The sequence below is a fragment of the Kryptolebias marmoratus genome, linkage group LG1, assembly GCF_001649575.2.
Source record: "Kryptolebias marmoratus isolate JLee-2015 linkage group LG1, ASM164957v2, whole genome shotgun sequence".
In the NCBI taxonomy this organism is placed as follows: Eukaryota; Metazoa; Chordata; class Actinopteri; order Cyprinodontiformes; family Rivulidae; genus Kryptolebias; species Kryptolebias marmoratus.
Window position 1 is genome coordinate 31328895 of NC_051430.1, and position 24134 is coordinate 31353028.

Consider the following 24134-nt stretch of genomic DNA (forward strand, 5'->3'; position numbering starts at 1 on the left):
ACTGTACATCTTCCTTTGTCAGCTGGTAAAATGGTGATGTTCTGGTCCCGGCTGAGTGATGTAACAGCTTTTCTTTCTTGTGGTGAGAGGTTTGAAGGAGGTGGCTTGGCACTGGAAAGGGTTGCTGTTATTTTCAGTCTGAGTTCTTCTTTTTTAACTTTTTTTTTTTAATTTACCATGGCCTGGATGACTGAGAATCTACACCAGCATATTTTCTTTTACTGGTTGGCTTGAAGGTAACAGAGGTCTTTTGTTTAAAGAAATTACATTGATTGATGAATTATGTATAATTATATATAAACTTCACAGATCGTGAAATACTGAATGGTTTAACTTTTGTTTTGCTTACACCTAAATAATTTAAGTAAGGTTTAAAGAATGAAGTTAATTTTATTTGTTAACTGATTCATCTGGTGTAATGAATTAATTTTGTTCTCTTTTTAAGCTTATCAACCTAATTCATGCCATCCCAGTTCTGATTCAAATCACATCAGTGCTGATTTATATCATCCTGATACTGTCCAAGTTCATTTTAATCCTGTAAACCAACAATCTACATCAACTTAACTGATAAACTAAAATGATGAATGAATTGAGTTGGCCAGCATCCTTTGTTGAAGTATATGTCTTATTGAGTTGAAGAGAAACCAAAAGAACTTGACAAACATCCAAACCAATTAAGTGTGATGTACTCACGAAATGAGATGAACGACATGATGATAATGAAGTTGAAGATTCAACAAGGTGGAATATTGTGGAACTGAAAGGGAAAAAAAAGATTTATGGTTAAATTGTAAACAAATACTTTATTAATGTTTCCATAAGAACACATATTGTACATTTGTTTTAAAAAACTATTAAACATACGGTAAATGTCACATCCTAAATTAACAGTTTTTTAACTATCAATTTTCAACTTGCTAACTCAAAGTTGTGCTTTTAAATATGTGCAATATAATTTGTTCATAAATCTTTATAGTATTTTATTTACCTACAATAAAAATAAATTCTGTTGGTGTGACATTTCAAATCAACTTGGAGTAAAAACGGTAAAAAAAGAAAAAAAAAGAGGAAAACTCTTTGGATGGAAAGTAAAAAGTCTTAAACATCAGAACCCAAGTACAGTTATTTTGATTGTTACTTTTTTTGGATTGACTGTGCCCTGGATGAATAAGAATCCACACCAGCAGAGAACAGCTAATATGCTTTACAGGTGATGTGGTTATGGCCTAGCCACACCCACTTTTGACAAGGCCCGCCCAGTTCAGGAGCTTTTTATTCCTTTTATTTGGCACTTAATAACAAATAAATAAGATTCTAGGTTAGTAATTAAACAAACTGCACATTGCTGATGTAAAATATCTGGTTTATCTGTGATGTTTTTATGGCTGCTGTGTCTGAAGTCGGTTCTGTTGGTTCAATAGGATTTATTTGTTTGTTTGTTTGTTTGTTTATAAGACCGCTGAGGTTTATCCCTTTACACTAGAGGTTCACAAAGTTGGGTCCAGAACTAAATCATCCATACAAACACACCTTTTTATGGATTAGTAAGTTAAAAATGTTGGGACTCTGTTTGGATGATGAACAAGAAAAATACCCAGAATTTTATTCAGTATTTATTTTTTTACTTCTGATTTGTGATATACCTGAAAAAGAGTTTTTGTTCTGACTGAAGCTTGATTTCCCTGTAGGCACAAAGGAGTTTTTCTACATAATTTAATAAACAGATAGTTTGAGTTTCAGATGATTTGATCCATCAGTTTGGGATTTTCTAAGCCCAGTAAAATTTGGTGTCCATGTAGAAAATGTCTCTTAGTGATGCAGCAACAAACTCAATGTTTTGACTGAATAAAGGTTATTAATATTTATTTAATTAAAAATAACTGATGAATGTTGATCCTAACCACTAATAAGGGAGCATCCTCATTAAAAAAACATTTGCCTAAAGTTTCCTGGCAATATAAAAAAACCTGAAAACTTAATACTAATTCATGTGATGAGTTACAACTTTTCACATTGTTTGGTGTAAATTAAAGGACATGAATTAATCCAGAATCTTGGGTTTTAAAATGCTTTAATTTGTTTAAATTTAGATACATGATCATGGTGACACTTGAAATAATTTCAAACTCTTTCAAGAAAAAATGGTTTTGAAACAAATAAAAAATTATTTAAACAAGTTCAAGGTTGTTCAGCTGTTGTTCTGTGAGTCAGTTTGTTATAAACAACAGGGTCAAACATACGATGAATGAACATTGTTCCAGTTTCCTTTTTTTTAGAAGTTGTGCTAGATTTAATTTAGTTTATTTTATTAAAAGAATATATCTCATATTTCTAAGTATTTAAATCTGAAATAGAAGTGAGGACTTCTTTTATCCATCATCAATGTATTGCATTTAATTAAATTATTTTTGTTTACTCACCTGCTGAAGTCCTCCTTCTGTTGTGAGGTGTTTAAAGTGAAAGGGAAGCTTCTGCCAAATAAATACACAAAACTACAACACAAAGGACCGGGTGTGGTCCAAGGTACGTGACAAATAATAGGTCATGAGCAATTCTGTATTGAACAAAAAAATAAGTTATTTAATTAGTTTTTTTTATCTTGTTTTATAAACAGCAGAAACTGGTTTCACAAGTTAAATTAATTTGTTTTATTACCAATTTTTCATTATCAGACCAAAGTTACATTTGTAATCTTCATATTTGGTTGAACTCAAATTTCCACAGTGTTGTTTCTGTTTAACTGCATGTGACTTAAAAAAGAAATGTTAGATAACACACCTGTTCTTCCTCATATCTGACATGATTGTGATTTTTAACATATCAGTAAATCAGTAAATCAGTAAAATCTTCACAGACACAGACACAATCTCGCCTGCAGACTTTAATGTAGTGAAACAACTTTAAAATGTAATTTTGTTGCAAAAAAAAAGTAATTTAAAACTTTTTAACAATGACATTTTATACAAATAACAAGTGTTAGAAAAACATCTGATAGTTGCCTACAATATTAAAGACTATTATTTCTACTCTACTCTTTTTAGGATAATTTAGATAGAATGTGGAAATAAACATGCAAGCTGACATATTTTATTATATTTTGTTTTTCAATCAATTCCCCATTTATAAAGTAGTGTAGTCATTCTTAAAGATGTGTTACAGCTGTGTTGTTTGTCCACAGAAAAAACAAAACAAATAAACACATAAATAGCTCTGAATATGAAATAAGACTCAATTAAAAATTAACATAGAACCAGTAAGAAGAAAAAAGATTGGACACTCGAGCAAAAATCTTAAACTTGAAGTCTGTGTGCAACAGCTCAGATAATTAAAAAAAAAATCTAATAAAAGCTGAATTTAGCCAAATATTGTCTCTTAAAAGAATCAGGTGAATTTTCTCAATGTCAATGTGAACAAGTTTTTTATGGTGTATGCCAGAGAGCAGTCTAAAAACTAAAAAATTTAAAAAATTAAAACAACTGGCTTTCTATTTGCTGTTTAAGAAATTCACTTTCTCAGCTTTCTCAGTTAAAAACACTGGAGAGTGAGTAACTTCAAGCTTTTAAACTGCACGAGATGCTTCATTATGTAAACTAGATTCACATGCAGATTAATGTTCCTCCCGTCCCTCCTGAGGGTCATTAGGGTCTCTGTTAGTCTGACTCACAGAGAGATGTTTCAGTCACATGCATGAATGTATGAATTAGAGTGAAGCTGACTGGGGATCAGGCCTAATGCTCCATTGGAGGTTTATCTGAGACCTCCTCATCTGTTTAATGTTGGTTTCTCTTGTTTGACATAGATGGCTTCCTTTACCCCCCTCTCAAACCATCTGTCATTTCTGTCCAACATATGGACATTTTGGTCTGTAAACAGTTTGTCCTGCTGTTGTTTTGTGGGTCAGAAGCTGAATAGTTTGTTGTAAACAACAGGGTCAAACATATGATAAACATTGTTTCAGTTTCCTTTTATTTTAGAAGTTATGTTAAATTTGTTGGCTGCCCTACTTATAGTCAGGTCTGCCTGGAAACTCAGTTCTGGCTACGCCTCTAATGTACAAACAAGTTATGTAGAGCTTCATAATATGCAAATTTAGCTCAGGGTGCAGCTATAGCTGAAAAAGAAAGTACATTCTTTCCTTTGTTTAGATTTTATTCAGTAAAAATGAAACCATTTAATACACCACATCTTTTTGGATTAAATTATTTAATTTTAAGACCTAGAGTTAGTATATATTTTTTGTTTTGTTTCAATTAGTAAAGTGTCAGAAGTAAAAAAAAGAATTTGTTTACTTTTATACTTCTACCCTACATAAATGTGTTTTAGGTTTGAATTAAAAGTTGAAAAATTAAATCATTTTAGTTTATTTTATTAAAGGAAAATAACTCATTTTGAAAGCATTTAAATCTGAAATAGAAATGAGGAACTTTTTATCCATCAACAATGTTTTGCATTTATTTAAATTATTTTGTTTACTCACCAGTAAAGTCTGTCCTGTTCCTCCTTCAGTTGTGAGATAATAAAAGTGAAAAGTGAAACTTCTGCTATATAAATACACAAAACTACGGCACAAAGGACCAAGTGTGGTCGAAGGTACATGACAAATAATAGGTCATGAGCAAATCTGTATCAAACAAAAAAAAAAGTTGTTTAATTAGTTTTTTTTTATCTTGTTTTATGAACAGCAGAAATTAAACATTTTTGGCTACACAAGCTGAATTAGTTTAGAGCTTCATAAATGTCTCTAAGTTTAGCTCAGGGTGCAGATAACACTTAGTCATGCTAAAAAGAAAGTACATTCTTTCCTTTATTTAGATTTTGTTACATAACAATGACACCATGTAATATGTCACGTCTTTTTCAAAAAAGTATTAAAATAAAAACAGCTGGACTTCTATTCGGTAGTTGAAGACGTTTCATTTCTCATCGGAGGAACTTTATCAATTCTAAAATGCAGGGTGTAGAGTTTAAGTTTTTAAACTTTGGTGTTTTGTAACTGAAATCACATGCAGATTAACTCCCTCTCCTTACAACAGAGGATCATTAGGGTCTCTGTTCTCGTTAGAGTCAAAACAGTTTTGGTTCTGGAACCAACCTCCTTGAGAGGAGCTGGATCTTCTTCCACCCTGGAGTTGCCCGTAGTGAGTGGCACCAGGTGTGTGGGGCAACTTAAAGCCCCCCAGCTTGGTGCCTGTGTGTTGGGGTTGCCCCCGGTCTATGAGAGGGTAGCTTCCCTGCGCCTTCGGGTGGAGGGTTGGGCTCTGACTGCTGTTTGTGCCTCTGAACGGCAATTTAGAGTACCCAGCCTTCATGGAGTCCTTGGGAGAAGTGCTAGAAGGTTCTCCAGCTGGGGAATCCCACATTCTGCTGGGGGACGTCAATGCCCAGGTGAGTAACCACAGTGTAACCTGGAGGGTCATGACTGGGAGAAACAGGCCGCTCTGATCTGAACCAGAGTGGTGTTCTGTTATTGGACTTCTGTGCCAGTCACAGTTTGTTCATAACAAGCGCCATGTTTGACCATAAGGGTGCCCATAAGGGCACAAGGAGCCAGGACACCCTAGGGTGCAGGTGATAATAGACTTTGTAGTCGTATCATCTGATCTGTGACCGTATGTTTCGGTCATTCAGGTAAAGAGAGGAGCAGAGCAGTCAGCTGGTCACCATCTGGTGGGGAGTTGGATCAGATGGTGGGGGAAGAGGCTGGACAAACCTGGAAAACCAAAAGTGTTGGTTATTATTTGTGTTGAAACACACCAAAGGCATACAGATATAATCAGACAATGGCTCTCAGCTGAATCACATGTTTTGTTGTGAAAGACCTGCAGTTGGAGATTCTTCCTCATACTTGCAGAACCATAACTTGTTCCTGTGACTTTATTTTATCAGAATATCTGCAGAACACAGAGTGGACATAGATGAGCAGGATTCACACAAAATATTTTAACTTCTTTCATTAAATTCAGGAATCCATCAGTTGAAACTCTTATTGGAGGTGAATGTTCTGGTTTATTCAGTGTTGCACAGAGGAACACTTGAGAAAGCAGACAGAGCTACAGATACACAGAGACCACAAATGAAGACTAAACTTTAGAAGCATGTGAGAAAACAGATCACACAGAAACACAAGAACACAAGAACCATGAAGTCAAACAGAAACAAGAGTAACAAAATACACAACTTTGAGCACTGACATGAAATTAAAAACATTAAAATCCTCATATCATGACAGAGTCAGAACCTAGTTTCTCCAGAAACAGTCATCCTTTTTATTTTTTTAATTAAAAACAAATAGATTTTAGTTTCCTGATGATATTTTACGTTTCCCTCCTCTTCCCGTGCAGTTAAACTCAAACATGAGCTCACCTCTGATTCAGTCAGTGTTTTTGTTTTGCCTGATTTCGACGTCTAACAGCAGTTTACTCTGAGCTGCTAAAAAACCTCCTAATGCTGACGACAAACCCTTCATCTGTTTATCTGTAACCGAGCCTCCCTTTCTGTTTGACCTTTGACCTTTACATTCAACACAACACTAAAAAATTAAAGACAAGTAAATATATAAATATACTGTAGAGTTTGTTTTTTTAGTTTTTTCTGTTTGACATATTTTCCCAAACTTGGACAAATCAGGAAACACATCTGTTGAAACTTATTACCGTTCTGGAAAAAACCCTTTGTTTAACAGAGTGTGAGGTTTTACTTTGTGCACATTTATAAGAACTTCATATCAACCAGTTTAACAGGAAGTTTCAGAAACGAAAGGGAAAGATGAGAAAGTTCATGTTTACTTTAATTCGCTGCATTGTTTGTAGCTTCGTGCTTCCATCACCGTGTTAATGAACCAAAGCTAAAACCAAACAGAATGTCCTCAATGAAGTAATCAGAACAGCCTAAAGGCAGTTATAAATCTGATTCAGATCACTTTAATCTAACTTTTGTCATCATAACCACAGCAGTTTTCGCTCAGTGTCACAGGAAGAGCTGCTGGGATCCAAACATTACAGAGTTTAACGCTTCACCAAAGAGTCTGACTAAACTAAACTAAACTAAACTAAAATTCAACCTGGAGAGACTCACGACAAAGAGAAGCTGCAATTAAAAGGTTTTATTTGACATGAATGACATAAGATATTTGGAGCTCGGACCTCGGCGGAAGACGCGAGTGTCGACAATAGCAATGTGCTTCGAGGAGAAGCTCAGGTTGAGCATTAGAGGCGTCTTCCCCGGGCCGGACACTGGTGGTGGAGGTCGAAGAGGGGAAGGAAGCTTGAGGGAGCTGGGAAACTGAGGGTGGAGGTGGGCTGAACGGATGGGGCCATGATGGAAGTCCTTTTAAACGAAGGCTTGCTCGCTGATTGGATAAGCTGGAGGCGCGGTCGGACGCTGATAGGCTGGAGTGGAGGTGCTCGATGCAGCGATTAGATGCAGGTGGGGCTGAAGCAGGTCTTCCAGTCTGAATTTACACCTAGGCTTCAATAAAATAGCATAAACTACACTGCACTACACTACACTAAACGGCACTGTACCACACTGCACAGCACTGTGCTGCACTACATTGCACTACACTAAACTGCACTGCACCACACTGCACAGCACTACACAACAATAAAATAAAACTGCACTAAACTACACTACACTGCACTAAACTGCACTAAACTACACTACACTGCACTAAACTTTCTGTTGTGTTTTTTTTTTTTGAGGCTTGAATTCTCAGCGGCGCCTCCTTCTGGTGAAAAGGTTTCTTGGTGAGAAATGTTCAAATATGAGTCGCCATTAAGAATTCTTGAAGCCAAACAGTGTTTATTTTTCTCTTTTGACAAACTTTAAAGAACTGGATCAACACAAATTATACTTTTTTATTTACTTTGTAAGGACATGTTCTTGTGCAGTTGATCAGATGGGTTTGGAAACAACTGCTGCTTGATATTTCTACAACTAAAACATTAGTTTTCCTTTTAGAACCTATTTTCCTGCCTTGTTATTATAAAAAATAAAAATAAAAATGGAATCAAACTTTAGTTTCAAAGCATCTTTCACACAGTGGTGTGATTTACAGCAGATAAAAAACAAACCTAAAGCACAGAAAAGGTCATTTCACACAGCAGTGGACAGTGAACCATATCACCCATATAAGAAACAGCTGCTGATTGTAAACAAAATGAAAACAAGGCTTCAGCTGATCTCTGCTGCTAAAATATTATTATCTCTACATAAAAACTAAAACATCTACACATCATGATATGATATATGTATCATGATAGGAGGTCAAACATCTTTAAAACAAGAACAGGAGTTCAGATGCCTTCTATTCACCTTTGAGGATTTCATGTCGTGCATCTGCACCAACATATTTGTTTTTGTTTACCTCATTTCTAATCTACCAATCCAGCTAAGATTAGCAGCTCATTCATTCGTTCATTCGCAGAAAAAAAGCCTTAGAAAAGTCAATGCTGAATGAAATTTGCTCTACATGATTCCGCTCCAAATATCTGGGTGTGTTGTGAACTTTCTGTCAGTTCAGGAGATGCTGCAGGACTGTTGTTCCTCTGAAGTCAAAAGCTTCCCTTTCAGATCACTCATCTCTCGCTCATGTTTCCTCTGCAGTTCATCCAGGTCTTCTCTGTTACACTCCTCAGCTTGTGCTTCCTGTTTCAGCTCTTTCATTTCTATGTCATGTTTCTGTTGGAGGTCGTTTAATTTTTCAGTCTCATCCGCTTTATTTTTTTCCAGAAGTTTCTGGTTGAATTCGTGCAATTTTTGCTCATGTTTTTTCTGTAACTCATCCATTTCTTTCTTCTTGTTTTTTTCATATTGGTTCAGAAGTTTCAGCTTCAGTTCATCAAGTTCTTTACTTTGTTTGATAGACAGCTTTTCTCTTTCGATTCTCTGATCTTTAGGTCGAGTTAAAGCTCTCTTTTGAAAATCCCTGACTTCTGTTCTGTTTCTTCTGTAACTTTTCAATCTGCTGTGCTTCTTCTCGTTTGTATTTAGCTGAAAGATCTTTTTTACGGTTGTTCATCTCTTTTCTGTTAGATTCTTGCATTGATTTGATTTTTGTCCTATTTTCTTTCTTTTGAGTCAGAAGTGCCAGAATTAAATCAGTCATTTCTGTTTTATGCTTGTGATGCAGTTCATCCATTATTTGTTTCAGATCCTTTTCTTTGTGATCTGACAGATCCTTTAAGGATTCATATTCCTCCTGCTTCTTCTGCAGGTGGTCCTTCAGACCTAACATTTCATTCATGTGTTTCTCTATCAGAGCTGCAAAATCACTCTCCTTTTTCTCTTTGAATTCATTAAATTCTTCTGCTTTTTTTCTGGCTTCCTCTTCAAACTTATTGTGAAGATTCTTAATTTCAGTTTTATATTTCTCCTCTAATGCTCTCCGTTGTGTCTCTTCTTTCTCTTTTCTGATCCTGTCTTCTTCTTCTCTTTCGAGTTCAGATTTGACTCTTTCCTGTTCGTATTGCTCTTGAAGCTTCCTGAGAGTCTCCTGCTTCTCTAGATCTTCTTGGTTTCTTTTTTCCTTGATTTCTTCTCTTTCCTTGTTCCAGGTTTCTTGTTGTTCCTTCAGTTGTTCTTTGCATCGATCCAGCTCTTTGTTAATTGTTTCTTTGGATTTTGATTCTGATTGCAGTTTTTTCTCCAAATCACCAATTCTTTCTTGCAGTTGTTGTTTCTTAGTCTCTTCTTTATTTGTCTTGTCTCTGTCTTCTTGAGCCCTAGCATCTTGCTCTTCCTCTCTTTCTTGGCTCTGTCTTTTGATCTCATCCTTGAGCTGTTTTTCTCTTTCTTTTCTTTCAAGTTCAGTTTTTGCTGCCTGTTCTTCCAGCCTTCTTTGAATTGCCTCCATTTCCTCCTTGTGTTTTGCTTCAAGTTCCTTCTTCTGCTTTTGCATCTCTTCTTCCTTCATCTTCAGGATTTTCTCTATCTCCTTCTTTATGGCAGCTTCAGCTTCTTGCAGCATCTCATTGGTGAAGCAGCTGCCTCCATTTTTCTTCACCATAGTGTCGATTTTTTCAATCAGCTCACTAACTTGTGAGTGTTTTTCTTTTGCAAAATTATTAAACACATGGTACCTCCCTCCACAGTCACTGATCAGATTTTTAAAGGAATCATCACAATCTTCAATATATTCTTCAGGTGACTGATTATCACATTCCAGAGAATCTCCTCCAGTAAAAAGAATGATGGTGAATTTGTCTGAATTCTTCCCAAAAACATCTTTAATTATTTTTAAGGTCTGCTTCTCCTCTGGTGTGAGTCGGCCGATCGATACCACCAACAGGAAGGCATGTGGTCCTGGAGCCAGAAGATTGATGCATTTCACCATTTCTTTATTAACTTCTTCGTAGGACAAACTGCTGTCAAACAGACCAGGAGTGTCGACGACAACAACAGGACGACCGTCCACCTCCGTCTGGGCTTTCTCACAGTGTCTGGTGATGGATTTTTGACTCGCCGCAGCTTTAAACTCTTTCCTTCCCAGGATGGTGTTTCCTGATGAACTCTTCCCACTGCCGGTCTTCCCGATCAGAACAATCCTGAGACTTTCTGGCTTCTGCTGCTCATCATCATCATCTCCTGCAGAAAAACACAAAGTGTGAGCTTACATTTCAGCAGTTTTATCAGCTAAACATTAAGGTTTGGAACATTACTTACCAGTGACTGTGTTTGTTTTTGCCTTCAGGTCTAAAACTTCAGCCTGCAGTTTGGTGATGCATTTATTCTGCTGTATGACTTTATCCATGTGGGAATGGGAAAATGTTTTGATTGTGTAACTGTCTGGTTTATCTTTAAACAGTCTGGTTTTGTCCACAGTCTTCAGCAGTTCTGGGATCTGCTTCCTGTCCTTGGTGTTGAGAACAACATATCTTCCTCCACAGCTCTGACAGAACTCCTGGATGTCCTTGGTTTCCTTTATGAAGTTATCAACAGCTGGAGCTGCAGGATCTGAGTCCACAGTGAACAGAATTATGGTGAAGTCTTTGACTCGAGAGCTGAATGTGTCCTGGATGGTCTGTAACTCTCCCTTGTCTTCATCAGTGAGGGGACCCACAGGTAGGACCAGGATGAAGACATGGACACCCTCAGGTTCACAGAGGGAGACACACCTGAGTGATTCCTCCATCACTTCCTGGTGTGGTTTCTCGTACAGAGGAGGCAGCTCCACCACAGAAACCAGACGTCCACACACCTCTCCCTGATGTTTAACACTCTCTGATGGCTTGGAGGCTGGATGAAGATCTGTCTGACCTAAAATTGCTTCAGCTGCTGAGGTCTTCCCTGCTCCTCTCCTCCCACACAGAACCAGGTTTAAAGGAGGTTTTACATGTTCTTTCACAATGTTCTCAATTTTCTTCATCAACTGTTCATGGTTATTTTCAAACATTTGATATTTTCTTGCTGCACATTCATTTATGAGCTGATTAACATTTGCTTCACTTTTTATTTCTGTCCTAATGACCATTGAGTAATTAATGGCATCTTGACCAAACAAACTCAGGATAAACTTCAGTCTTTGTTTTTTACTGTCACTAAACACAGAAGACTCTACTATCAGCAGGAGAACATTTGGCCCTGGGAAGGAAAGCCTCTTGCATCTCTTGATCTCCTTTTTCAGTGTTTCACCAGGCATACTGAACATGTCTGGAGTTTGTACCACTAAAACTGAATTTCCTTTCCATTCTCCACAGGTGGCAACACATTGTTTCACAGGAACAGATCTCTGAAGATAATAACCTGGATTTTTTAGGATGAAGTTAAAAAGTTTTGCCTTTATGTCTTCATTTTTCCCCAACAGAACAATCCTGAAAGCACACACTGCAATAAAAGGACAAATAGTAATACAGTTAGGGGTCAGAGTAAATGGTCTAAAAGAAGTCTCAACACAAATGGTATGAGAATCAAAAGTCTAAGAACAAGAACCTATGGACACTCAAAAAAAAACATATTTCAAATTTACCAAGAAACAACTTCTAACCTAGTGTTCTGGTGTTCACAAGATGAATTTGCTATCAGATGCTGACGACGTACAGCAAAATAAGGAGGAAATCAGTATGGATACCTCCTCTTCCCCATGGTTGTATGTGTACCGAGTCACATTAACAATCCTGATAAACTGAACATGAGGGCAGCTACATTTACACTGAACATAACTGAAGTTCAAAATGGTAGCATGCAAAGATGCAGTAGCCATTTTTGTTCCAAAAAAAGCAAGTCTTCATGCACTTAAAAATGATTGAAATTTACTGAAGGAAATTAAAATAAAATCTTACACTGTGGAAATTTATAGATCGTATATTCTACCAGAGCCCATGGATGCAGGCTGATGTAAAGACCTCACATAGACAGCCGCTCAAAGTGGGAGACTGCATCAAAATACAGTTTGCTTTCTTACAAAGCTGTAACTGCTGGAGACTTATTGGAGATGCAAAAGAGTGGAAAATTGTGAGAAAACAGGTGGATCTTTCATTGTATCTCTGAACTTTAAATGTGTTTGCAACCAAGTGACCAGCAAGCCATGTGGTTGCATTTTGAACATTTAGTTTTTGAAAATTGTTGCCTATTTTTCTGTGTGGATGTTGTAAAACTCTATTCTAAGCTGTAAAGATTATTTTGTTGCCAATGTTCACCCATAGTGTTCCCACATCGATCAGCCTTGGCAGCTGCCCCCACCTTTTATGGTTTAATCTGTTGGACTACAATTTAGAAATGAAAGAAAGTCAGATTGTCTGGGTTTGGGTTTTTTGTGTTTTAGTTATTGTTTTTATTTATCTTCATGTTTTCTGTTTTAGTTGTGTTTTCAGGTGTCTTCCTTTGGTGTTCATGTTCACCTGTGCCTGTCACTTTCCACTCCTCCCCTGTCACACTTCTTGCCTTTCTGCCACGTCCATCCACACCTGCCTCAAGTTCTACTAATTGCTTCACCTGTGCCCACTTTCCAATCACCCTCAGTGTTTAAAAACCTGGTCATCACTTCCACACACTGCTGGTTCATTGTTGTTCTCTGTTCTTTGATCCATGATGTTCTCGTCTTGCTCCATGTTTTGCTCTACGCCTTGTTTTTTTATGTTTGTACGTAGTTACAGTTTTTGCTGCCACGACAGCCTTTTTGTTTGTTTTATTTTAATAAATTAGTGTTCTTCAAAATGAGTCTGCATTCTGGGTTCGCCTCCTTCCCCACCGTGCCTGACACAGATTTAGACTGGTTTTCTTCTTATACTGTAATGACGGTGACACGGTAGACATGGCCCCGTCGAACAGGGTTTATTCAAATAACAATGAGCTGCTTGAACAGCTTTTTCCCTCCTAGCATCAGAACAGAGCCCTCCTTTTTCCGGTCCCTGCCGCTCCACTGGTCTCCCGCCCACCTGACAGACGCCACCACACGTGCGCAAGAGCCAGCACAGTCAGACAGAGGCAGCCCACAACCCTTCACTACACACAACATTAACCCCAAAAAAGACCAAAATATAGAATCGTTAGAATATAACTATTATTTATCATCAATGTGGTTTTAAGATCTGGTGTTTTCTGTCAGATGAGGGTCAAAAAACAACTCTAGGGCTCTTGAGATGAGTTTGACAAGTAGGAACAAGCAGGGAAAAAAGATGGTTGGCTGAATAATAAATCACATTTCTAACAGGTTTGTTTTATTGTTAAAAGTCTTATTCAGTTTGACTCACAGTTATGAAGCTTAAGGTCAGGTTTAATCTTCTGAAGCTGGGGTTTTAGGTCATCTTTGCCTATAAATACACAGAGGTACATAAATGAAGTGTGCATGAAACTGGAAATCAGTTTTAACTTTGAGCATATCCTTTTAAAAACATGGCAAAAAATAAAAAAGCTTAGGATTTTTAAAAAGACATTGAAAAAAATAAAGAAGAGGTATTTCAGATTTCTAGCAAATCAAAGCAGATTTGTGTAAGTGCAAATCAGCAAAATCAGCAAAAGTTTGTTTGTTTACCTTTAAATGCTGTGAATGTGGATTTAATTACTTTGTCTTGATTTATTTTATTCAATAAATGGAAGTGTGTGTTATAATATTGAACTCTATCTGAGAATTATCAGCTGAAAAAAATAAAAATATTTAAGAGAAAATGAATGTAGATGCTTTCTAACTTGGTGTAGGAGTGGGTTGAAGAAAGAATCAAATGTTACTGCAGAATAAATGTCTTTTTTTTACATAGATAAAATATCAAATATGTTTTCATTCAAAAAAAATAAATTGATATTTTTAACTGATATTGTATGAATAGAAAAGAAAATCTCATTATATCCAAAACTCAAAAACACATAAAGTGTAGGAATTGATTAAACAGTAATTTGTCAATTGTGCTTCTTTTGTGATGTATTTATTATTATTATTATTATTATTATTAATATGGTTTTAATAGGAATAACACTCACCTGGGCCTGCAGTTGCCATGATATTGCTGACAGATAAATCAGACACTGGACAAAAGAATAAAAAATAAATAATTTTCTCTCACATTTTTAGTCACACTCGGAAATACATGACTACTATTTAATAACTGTTACATTAATGCTCCTTAAATGTCCATTTCAGCTTTTTACACATTTCCAAATGAAATTTTACATTTCTAACAGAACATTTAAGCCACCTTTGACCTCCAAGTAAAAATATTTGAATGGTTGATTGTCTCATTTGTCTCTATCTGTCCTTGTGATGGACTGCAGACCTGTCCAGGGAATGCCCCACCTCTCTCAGTGACCTGACTCTGGGATGGAGGGCCACCTTCCAGCAGGACAATGAGCCTAAACCCTCTGCTTAAGAACTGGTTTAAGGAGAACCAGTTAAAGGTCCTGGAATGGTCCAGTCAAAGCCAAGACCTCAGTCCAGCTGAGAACCTCTGGTTGTTGGACACAAGCAGCACCGTCCAACCTGAAGGACCTGCAGACGTTTGGACATGAAGAACAAACAGAAGGTCCAGGTTAGACGGACCTGAAGAGACCTGATGGACCAGGACCATGGAGACGGACCTGAGACCTGATGTTGGAACTGTCTTGAAAAGTGCTGACACAAAGTATTGAGTTTTGGGGGCTGAATGCACTCATCAGTTTGTTTTTAAGAAGGGTTTTTTTTCCCCTTCATTTAATTTAATTATGTTTTATGTTTTAGAATCAATATTTTTCCAAAGTATTGCACTTTTGACAATTGTAGAAATCCTGAATTGTAAAAGTAATATTATTTGTGTTTCCTGTGGCTCCCTGTAAATAAAACATGATTTCCTCTTCACACCTGTTTTTGCTTTTAGACGCTCAGAGGATCATGAACTGTAGAAAGGAGAGGCGGCTCAAAAAGAAATGACCAGAATATTCTGTGACAAACCTAACAGATGATACATTTAAGACTTGACTTAAGGTAAGATTGAATATAGTGAATTAATAGTGGTAAACATTTCTTTTGTTTTTTCAATCTAACTTCTTTTATGTCCAGCTGCTAAAACACGAATGACCTGAGAAACATCTCCGTGAACTGAAGATGCCTTTCTAACACACGTCCTTCTCTCTGCAGCAATCTTATTGTTTTATTCTATGGAAATAAGCAGAATTATATTCTGATCTGTAAAAGCTCCGTCAAAGACGCACATAAGGTCATTAAAACCCGGTGAAATAAACTATTTTCTAAAGTTAAAAATAAATCAGATTCACTAAATTATTGCTCTGTTCTTGTACAAACAAAACTCACCCTCAGGACTTTGGAGCCCTCATCGATCATCAGTCGGAGCTCTGCTTCATCTGTTTAACTTTGTCCTCCATGCCATCAGACAGCGGAACTGCGTGCGTTCAGCTCGAGACGTGCACGATAATGAAAGTAAAAACAAAGAGTAACTGATGCCGAACAGCCTGTCACAGCAGGGACTAAGAGGATTTCATTAACTGGATGCGAACCTGTTTCTGAAACAACGTCGTTTAGTACATCTTTATTTTTCATTAAAAAAAAAAATGCAACCATGTTGTTTCAGTAAAATCCCGGCAGGTGGCGCAGTGGTTGGCGGTGTCACCTCACAGAGACAAGGTTCTCCTCCCACGTGGGCCCTTTCTGGGTGGAGTTTGTTCTCCCTGTGCACACCTGGCCTTCTTCCAGGTAATCCGGTTTCCTCTCACAGACCAGAAACATGCATCTTGGGTTTATTGGAAACTCTAAACTGTCCTCAGCTCTCTGAGACCCTGGAAAGGAAGAAAGATGGAGAAAATTCACAGCTTCAGACTGTCCCACAGGTAAGACATCCTTCAGACAGAGCAGGTGGTTTTCTTCCTGCAGCATTAAACCAGGCAGGTGATGCTGCTGCTGCAGGAAGGGTGGAAAAGTAAAGTGCTTACACTCAAATTTAGGAGATTAATATTACTATTATCCATCCATCCGTACCTGTTTAACCCTTTTCAGGGTTGGGAGCTGGTGCAATGATCAGTGAGTCACCACAACTGTGATACACTCACACCTAAGGTCAATGAAGAACCTTCAGGTCATCTAACATGGATTTTTTTAGACTAAATAAGATCGATTTAGAGATAATCCATGCATACACCTGTATAGCATTAACCACTGTTCAGGAACGTCTGTACTGAGTATGAACTGGAAGTCCCACAGAGAAATGAAAATATTCTCTAATAACATTTGAGTCCATCTGACTTGTTAAGCCATTTGATTTACATTCATATTTTCTTCTTCTGTTAGATGAGAGGACCAGCTTCACTGGTGACAGTGACGTTGTGTACTTCTTTTTCACTTACAAACATTTTGATAATCAAGATTTTCTGAATAATGCCCAGAGTCGTGAACCAGAAATCCCAATTATGCTTTATTGTCTTGAACAGTCTGTAATTCCAGTGAACTGAGACAAACACCTCAAAAAATGATAAAAATTCAGAACAAAAAAAAAATCAAACAAGCCACATTTTCCAAACAGCATCAAAATAATACAAATAAAAGATATTTAGTCCAGTTAGGTTCCATAAAGTTCAGAATATAAACAAGTTAGACAAAATACCTACTTTACAGCCAAGATATAGCAAAAAATTATACAAAAATACAAGTTACACAGAGTTATATACATCATAAGAAACATACATATTGATTTTATAACTTTTCTACAGATTAAAAATCAAAGTCAATTCCTTTTATGAATTTCAAATCATTTTAAACGGATTAAAAATGCAGAAACAGTCTTGTCATATAAGCAGTTCTTTTTGAACCTGTTGGTTGCTGAGTTCTTAACTTTGCAGATTGTTTCTCATTCAGAAAGACAAATCTTTTTTTTAAAAAGAAAACCATAAAAACCTTTTAAGAAGCAGTTAAACCTAACATTACGTTAAGCCATAGCCATAATAAGCAAATAATAATAATTTTTTTTTCATCCTTTTTCTGAACATTCTGTTCTGGAAACATAACTGTCTATAAACTGACTTAAAAATGCAGTAAATCAACTAAAGGAAGAAATAATAAACAAAAACACAAAATCTAAACTTATCTAATTCAGCTTTTGTAGCCACAGGTAGTTTTCCATATTTTCTCACTCTTTAGTTCTCACATCAGTTATGAATTAAAATCACGAAGATCCTGTTTGGAAGCAGAAGTTTATAAAAATCAGTACATTTTAGGGGTTTAAACGGCACCTTCAACCAGAGTGTATGTGGAGCACTGAATGCAAAAAGGTTTGAAAGGAACCTAAACTGCTGTGATCAGAAATAAAATGTTACGATATTGGACATCCATATTTTTTCTCTGGGAACAAGATCCTGTCCTTCAGGTCGTTTATTTCCTGCTTGTGTCTTTTCTGCACCTGCTCTATTTGTTCCTTCTGTTCGTCTTTATCTTTAACTGTTTGTTTCAATTTCTCAATCTCTTCATCATATTTTTTCTGTAATTCATCAAACTTATTTTTGTAGATTTCTTTATTTTGAGTTGAGACATCTCCCATGAATTTACTAAATTCTTCATCATGTTCTTGTTGTAATTTATCAAGTTCTATAGTCATGACTTTATCCTGCTGTTTTTTAAGGTTTTCTTTCAGTTCTTTGATTTCCTGAGTTTGTTTGGACACCAGGTCGGCCATCTTCAGGTCCTGATTTTCTTTGTTTTGGGTCAGAAGCTCTCTCTCCAACTTTCTCTTTTCCTGACTGTGTTTTTGCTGTAATTTATTCATTTCTTCCTCCTCTTCTTTTTTATTTTTTTCCTCCAGCTTTTTTTTGAGAACATCCTTTTTCTTTAAGTGTCTTTTCTTTATTTTCCTAATGTTTTTTTTATTTGCCCAATTTTTCTTCTGTTGAGTCAGAAGTAGTAGTATCATGTCTGTTACTTCTTCTTTATGTTTGTCTTGTAAATCTTCTATTTTATGCTTCACACTTTTTTCATTTTCTTCCTGTTTCTCCTGCATTTGTTCCTTATACCGTTTTTTCAGATTCATCACTTCTTCCATATGATCATCTATTAATTTTGCAAAGTCCTTTTCCGTCTTTGTTTTGAACTCATTATGTTCCTCTGCTTGTTTTCGGGCCTCATCTTCAAACTCCTTCTGCATTTTCTCGATTTGTTTCTTATGTTTTTCCTCCAAACCTTTTCGCTCTTTTTCTTCCAGTTCTCTTCTGACTCGATCTTCTTTTCTTTTGAGTTCAGATTTTTCTCTTTCCTGTTCGTATTCTTCCTGTAGCTTTTTATACCTTGCATGTTCTGCTTGACGTCGTTCCTCATCATCTTGATATCTTTTCTCCCACCATTCTTTTCTTTCCTTCTCCCAGATTTCTTGTTTCTGCTGTAGTTCTTGTTTGCTCTCCTCCAACTTTTGATCAGTGGTTTCCTTTGATTCCACCACAGCTTTAATTTTTTCCACCCACTCTTTTTGTTGAATTTCATCCAGTTCTTTCTTCTTATTCTCTTCTTCTTTTCTTCTTTGTTCTTCTTTGTTTCTTTGTTTAAGCTCATCGTTCATCTTCTTTTGCATTTCTTCAAGTTGCCGTTCTCTTTGTTTTCTCTCCTTTTCAATTTCATTTCTCTCCTCTACCATTTTATCTCTTAAGTTCTGCATTTCCTCCTCGTGTTTTTTTTCCAAGTTCTTCTTTTAATCTTTCCATCTCTTCTTCCTTTTCCTTCAGGATTCTCTTCATTTCTTTCTGGATCGCAGCTTCAGCTTCTTGCAGCATCTCGTTGGTGTAGCAGCTGCCTCCATTTTTCTTCACCATGGTGTCGATCTTCTCTATCAGCTCACTGACTTGTGAGCGATTTTCTTTTTCATTGTTACAAAACACATGAAATCTTTTTCCACAGTCAGCTATCAAGTTTTTAAATGAATCATCACAATATTTCTTTATGTACTCTTCAACTGACAGATTATCTCCTTTTAGTGAATCTCCTTTAGTTAAAAGAATGATTGTAAACATCTTAGAATTTTTTCCAAAAGCTTTCTCAATCAAATTTAATGCCTCCTTCTCTTCTTGTGTGAATCTGCCGATCTGTATCACCAGCAGGAAGACATGAGGTCCTGGAGCCAGAAGACTGACACATTTCACCAACTCTTCATTAACCTGCTCATTGGTCAAAGTGTTGTCAAACAGACCAGGAGTGTCGACAACAACAACAGGACGACCGTCAACCTCACTTTCAGCTTTCTGACAAAATTTGGTGACTGATGTCTGACTTGGAAAAGCTTCAAATGCTCTTTTTCCCAGAATAGTGTTTCCAGAAGAACTCTTTCCATTGCCGGTCTTACCGATCAGAACAATCCTGAGACTCATTGAGTTTTGATTCTTCTCATCACCTGCAACAGTAAAACAACTACAGTTACCTCAGTAAATTATACTTTTGGTTTCTTATATGTGTATTATGTGACACAGCTTTGTGCTACTGTAGATAGCACAATTTTATTTTCTACATGAACACAACTGTTTCACTATCCGAGGTCAGAAAGGTTTAAGGAATCAATAGGCAGAAGTTTTTAGATGGTATATGGATCATTGTTTTTTTGGGGGGTTTTTTGGCTGCCATAACTTTAACCCTACTTTACATAAGACTACTCTCTCATCCCCAAACCAGACTAAAAACATAAACTACTCCAATCCTAGAACCCTATTTTACTCTTTCTCATTGAAATTAAAATTCTTGGCAAAATCTTGGTAAACAGGCTAAAATAAAAATACTACAGTATATGTACTATCGACCTGGCTTTATTCCAGGCGGGCGCATGATCTTTAATTTGTGTTTCTCCTAAAAAAGCCTCTACTTTAATTTCCTAATGTGCAAAATATTTGTTTGTAAACAACTGTAACAAATGATATTGTTAGATCATGGTATCCAATATTTTAATGAAAGTGTTGCATTGTCACCTTCCTCTGTTTTTTTTTACTTATTGCAGTCATTGTTAATGTAATTGAAGGTTAATGTTTGTTATCTCATGCAGAGAGATGGATCCATCCCACTTTGAATAGAGCTGATCATTTAGTTAGCAAATTATCTTTTGAACCACTGGACGGATTTTATGAAACTTTCAGAAAGTGATAACTAGTTATGCGTATACAACTGATTCACTTTTTGAGTTGACTCAATTCAAACTGGTTATTGTAGCTAATCAACCTTAGCAAACACAATAATTGTTTTAACTCAAGTCAATTTAGCAGAAACTAAGCTAAAATTTGGTGTGGTAATATCTGAGAATCATCCTCAACCCATACTTCAAGCAGCAACAGATCACACGAGATCTCACAATATTGCATAATATTGAACATAACATCATTTTTAAGGTTTGACTAAAATGGCTACAGCTTTATTTCTCATCATGAGATGATCTCAGTCTAAAACTGGCATGAAAGGCATGCTAGGTCTTTAGTAATATATTAGATTAAATGTTATATATTTTAAAAATATATGAAAAGCTAATAAATATTTTTAAGTCTATTTGAATTATCACACTAGTGCATTACAGAACTGAATTTATCAATTTTACAGTGATATAGAGCAGATGTTGAAGTATCAAGTTATATTGTGAATAAAGGACTGAAATACTGAGATAATTAAAAAGTCAAATTGTCCAAACTTATCTGAAAGAAAACAAGAATTATCTCAAATGGTCTAATATAAACATCTGTGGCATTCAGAATTGTAGGAGCCTAAATTTAAATTACACAACACTGTTTCAGCATATCTGGGTCAAAAATACTCTTGCATTAAATTATTTTTAATCCTAAGAGACAAAGTTTCCCCTCTGCAGGTTTAATCAGCTGACTGAGTGTTCAGTATATCCAAGGCTCAAACTCAGGACATTAATCATCCATCCACCCATTTTCTTTTACCTGCTTCTTCTTTCTGGGTCTCAGGGAGCTGGTGCCTATCTCCAGCAGTCACTGTGAGAAAGGCGGGGGACACAATGGACAGGTAGGACATAAATCAGAAAAATAAAAAAGGTACTTACAAATTATCTTGTTCTTTTGCAGCTTCTCGATTTCTTTCTGTTTCATACTGATAGATTTTTCTTGTTGTAAGAGTCTCTCCATCTGGGCATGTGCAAATGTCATAACTGCATAGCTGGATGGTTTGTCTTGTTTGATTTCTTCCACTTTATCCAACAGTTCTGGGATCTGCCTCCTGTCCTTGATGTTGAGAACAACATATCTTCCTCCACAGCTCTGACAGAGCTCCTGGATCTCCTTGGTTTCCTTTATGAAGTTAACAACAGCTGGAGCTGCAGGATCTAAGTCAACAGTGAACAGAATCATGGTGAAGTCTTTGACTCGAGAGCTGAATGTGTCCTGGATGGTCTGTAACTCTCCCTTGTCTTCATCAGTGAGGGGACCCACAGGTAGGACCAGGATGAAGACATGGACGCCCTCAGGTTCACAGAGGGAGACACACCTGAGGGATTTTTTGACTGCTTCTTCAGGTTCTCCATATAAAGCAGGCAGCTCCACCAGTGAAACCCAACGTCCACACACCTCTCCCTGAGTTTTAACACACTCTGATGAGTTTGGTTCAGAACCATACCTGATGTTTCCTAGAATGGCTTTGACAACTGAAGTCTTCCCAGCTCCTCTTCTACCAAACACCACCATGTTCACAACAGGTTTGGGATTGTTAAACACCATCACAGAATCATCTTCTTCGTTTAACTTGAGATATTCTCCCTTGTTGTCGCACACAATCTTTTCAAGTTTTTGCATTAATTCTTCTCGTTCATTAGGTAAAAGTCTGTGATGCATTCGTTTGCAGTCTTTTATGAGTTGTTCTACAGAGGGATTCTGTCTGCTCTCGTCATGTGTCAAGATGACCATTGAATGTTTGAAGGCATCTTGATCAAACAAACTCAGGATTAACTTCAGTGTTATTCTGTCATCTTCAGTGAAATCTGAAGGTTTCACTAACAGCAGCAGAACATTTGGTCCAGGAGAACAAAAATTCACACATTTCTTCATCTCTTGTCTCACGGTTTCCAAAGGCAGTTTGAAGAAGTCTGGAGCTTTTACCACGGTTACTGATTCTCCTTTCCAGTCTCCACTGACATTCTGTTTCTTTGTAAAAAAAGAAAAAGATAAAGGGTCGGATTCTTTTTTACCAGTGATGATGGTTCCCAGAGCTGACTTCTTGTCCTCACTTTTTCCAAACAAAACAACTCTGAGTGGTTGTGCTGTAATGAATAAATGAATACAAATTAAATTACTTTTAAAAATTTCAATTAGCACATTTTTTTGTAATCTTTTTGTTTACATATAATCAATTTTATATTAAATCCTCCAAAATAAAATCAATGATTGTGGTCTGAAATCACTAGAGCATTTCCATACCGCCAGCATTTTTGGACTTTTTTATACACCTGACTTGGCAACTTTGCTCAGGAGAAAGCTTTAACTGTGACTTCTCCTTCAGATGTTTAAAAGTAAAAGTAAATGTACACTGCTTTACTGGCTGTTTAGAGCAGTGGTTCCAAACCCTGGTCCTGGAGGAACACTATCCTGCATGTTTTAGTTGTTTCCCTGACTTGAATGAATGAGTGATTAACAGACTTCTGCAGACATCAAAGACACACTGAAAAGCAGGAAAACAATGAAAACATGTAGGATAGTGTTCTGCTTCCTTGAACAAATCAGGATAGATTGTGAGATAAAATACTTTATTGCTGAATATGTTTATATGTTGCTGTAAATCTATTTGGAATCTTAAATTTTAACCTGGCAGCTCTGATGATCTTGTTTGTTTTTGTGTCTCTTGTGTGAAATATTTTGGCATTCTGGATAACATAAATTTGTTCTTCATTGTACATATAGTCATGGGATAAACCCTCCTTTAATTTTAGGCTTTTATGTATCAGGACCTGATAAACTTAATCTGGTTTTTACCAGGTTCTAAATTATTCAAATCTAACCTCAAGTGAACAGAAACACCCAACAGATTCCACTAAGTCATTATTTATTACACAGAAACAAAGACAAGCTGTGAGTAAAAACATGGTTCCAGCTCTTGACCCAACAGAACCCAACAGAACCTCCTCCAGCAGCAGAACTCTCAGTGGGTTCCTGTTTGTCTCTCTTATGGTTGTGGAGGAGTTGTGGCCCACTCTTCTTTCCAGCGTTGCTTCAGCTCATAGGTTTCTGCTCAGCTCTCTGAAGGTCCCACCACAATATTTTAGGTTCTGGACTTCAACCGTAGCTACACCTGGATACTGAAGCTCCTACCACTTCATAATCCTGAACCTCTGAGATCCTAAACCTTTGAGATCCTAAACCTTTGAGATCCTAAACCTTTGAGATCCTGACCCTTTGAGATCCTGACCCTTTAAGATCCTGAACCTTTGAGATCCTGAAACTTTGAGATCCCAAACCTCTGAGATCCTAAACCTTTGAGATCCTGACCCTTTGAGATCCTGAACCTCTGAGATCCTGAACCTTTGAGATCCTGAACCTCTGAGATCCTGAACCTCTGAGATCCTAAACCTTTGAGATCCCGAACCTCTGAGATCCTGAAACTCTGAGATCCTAAACCTTTGAGATCCTGACCCCTTGAGATCCTGGACATTTGAAATTCTGAACCTCTGAGATCCTGAACCTCTGACCTCCCGAACCTTTGAAATTCTGAACCTTTGAGATCCTAAACCTCTGAGATCCTGAACCTTTGAGATCCTGAA

At 36.8% G+C, this 24134-nt stretch overlaps 3 protein-coding genes and 1 long non-coding RNA gene across 8 annotated transcripts in view; 1 reads left to right on the forward strand and 3 right to left on the reverse strand.

Moving 5' to 3' along the window:
- The window catches only part of LOC108245852 (phospholipase A and acyltransferase 3), a 14142-nt gene extending 9634 nt beyond the window's left edge, over window positions 1-4508 (reverse strand). The window contains exons 1-2 of one of the 3 annotated variants that reach the window (XM_037976515.1): window positions 4481-4508; window positions 697-760 (exon numbers count right to left, since the gene is read on the reverse strand). In XM_037976515.1, the coding sequence (XP_037832443.1) occupies window positions 697-715 (19 nt within the window). In that variant the 5' untranslated portion in view covers window positions 716-760; window positions 4481-4508. Of the gene's footprint in view, window positions 1-696; window positions 761-2423; window positions 2492-4480 lie in introns of those variants that run through there. The other 2 variants (XM_037976517.1, XM_017433086.3) reach the window with 2 other exon arrangements.
- Window positions 4509-7669: 3161 nt separating this feature from the next.
- Window positions 7670-16024, reverse strand: LOC108245843 (GTPase IMAP family member 8). Of its 3 annotated transcripts, XM_037978887.1 has the most exons (6): window positions 15719-16024; window positions 14729-14920; window positions 14416-14460; window positions 13692-13751; window positions 10666-11826; window positions 7670-10587 (listed from the first exon to the last, which is right to left on the reverse strand). In XM_037978887.1, exons 3-6 carry the CDS (start codon window positions 14432-14434, stop codon window positions 8897-8899), a joined length of 2931 nt encoding a protein of 976 aa, XP_037834815.1. In that variant the 5' UTR covers window positions 14435-14460; window positions 14729-14920; window positions 15719-16024; the 3' UTR covers window positions 7670-8896. The 3 variants fall into 3 exon arrangements, with proteins under 3 accessions (XP_037834815.1, XP_037834817.1, XP_017288564.2); XM_037978889.1 differs by lacking the exon at window positions 14729-14920; XM_017433075.2 differs by lacking the exon at window positions 15719-16024 and having other exon boundaries at window positions 14729-14933.
- A 123-nt stretch (window positions 16025-16147) lies between these two features.
- Window positions 16148-21707, forward strand: LOC119617569. Its single transcript, XR_005233900.1, has 3 exons — window positions 16148-16251; window positions 21337-21394; window positions 21589-21707. It is a non-coding gene; the product is annotated as an uncharacterized LOC119617569 (long non-coding RNA).
- The window catches only part of LOC108245842 (GTPase IMAP family member 8-like), a 12333-nt gene continuing 7130 nt past the window's right edge, over window positions 18932-24134 (reverse strand). The window contains exons 6-7 of the mRNA XM_037978892.1: window positions 21432-22640; window positions 18932-19784 (exon numbers count right to left, since the gene is read on the reverse strand). Coding sequence (XP_037834820.1) covers window positions 19036-19784; window positions 21432-22428 — 1746 coding nt within the window. The 5' untranslated portion in view covers window positions 22429-22640 and the 3' untranslated portion in view covers window positions 18932-19035. The remainder of the gene's footprint in view (window positions 19785-21431; window positions 22641-24134) is intronic.

What these genes read in the sequence shown, in the direction of transcription:
- LOC108245843 (XM_037978889.1), bottom strand. An exon ending in TGACCTTAAGCTTCATAACT is followed by an intron (nt 11,827 to 13,691) that starts GTGAGTCAAACT and finishes CTTTTATTGCAG; the next exon opens with TGTGTGCTTTCAGGATTGTT. An exon ending in AAAAACAAACACAGTCACTG is followed by an intron (nt 10,588 to 10,665) that starts GTAAGTAATGTT and finishes GTTTTTCTGCAG; the next exon opens with GAGATGATGATGATGAGCAG.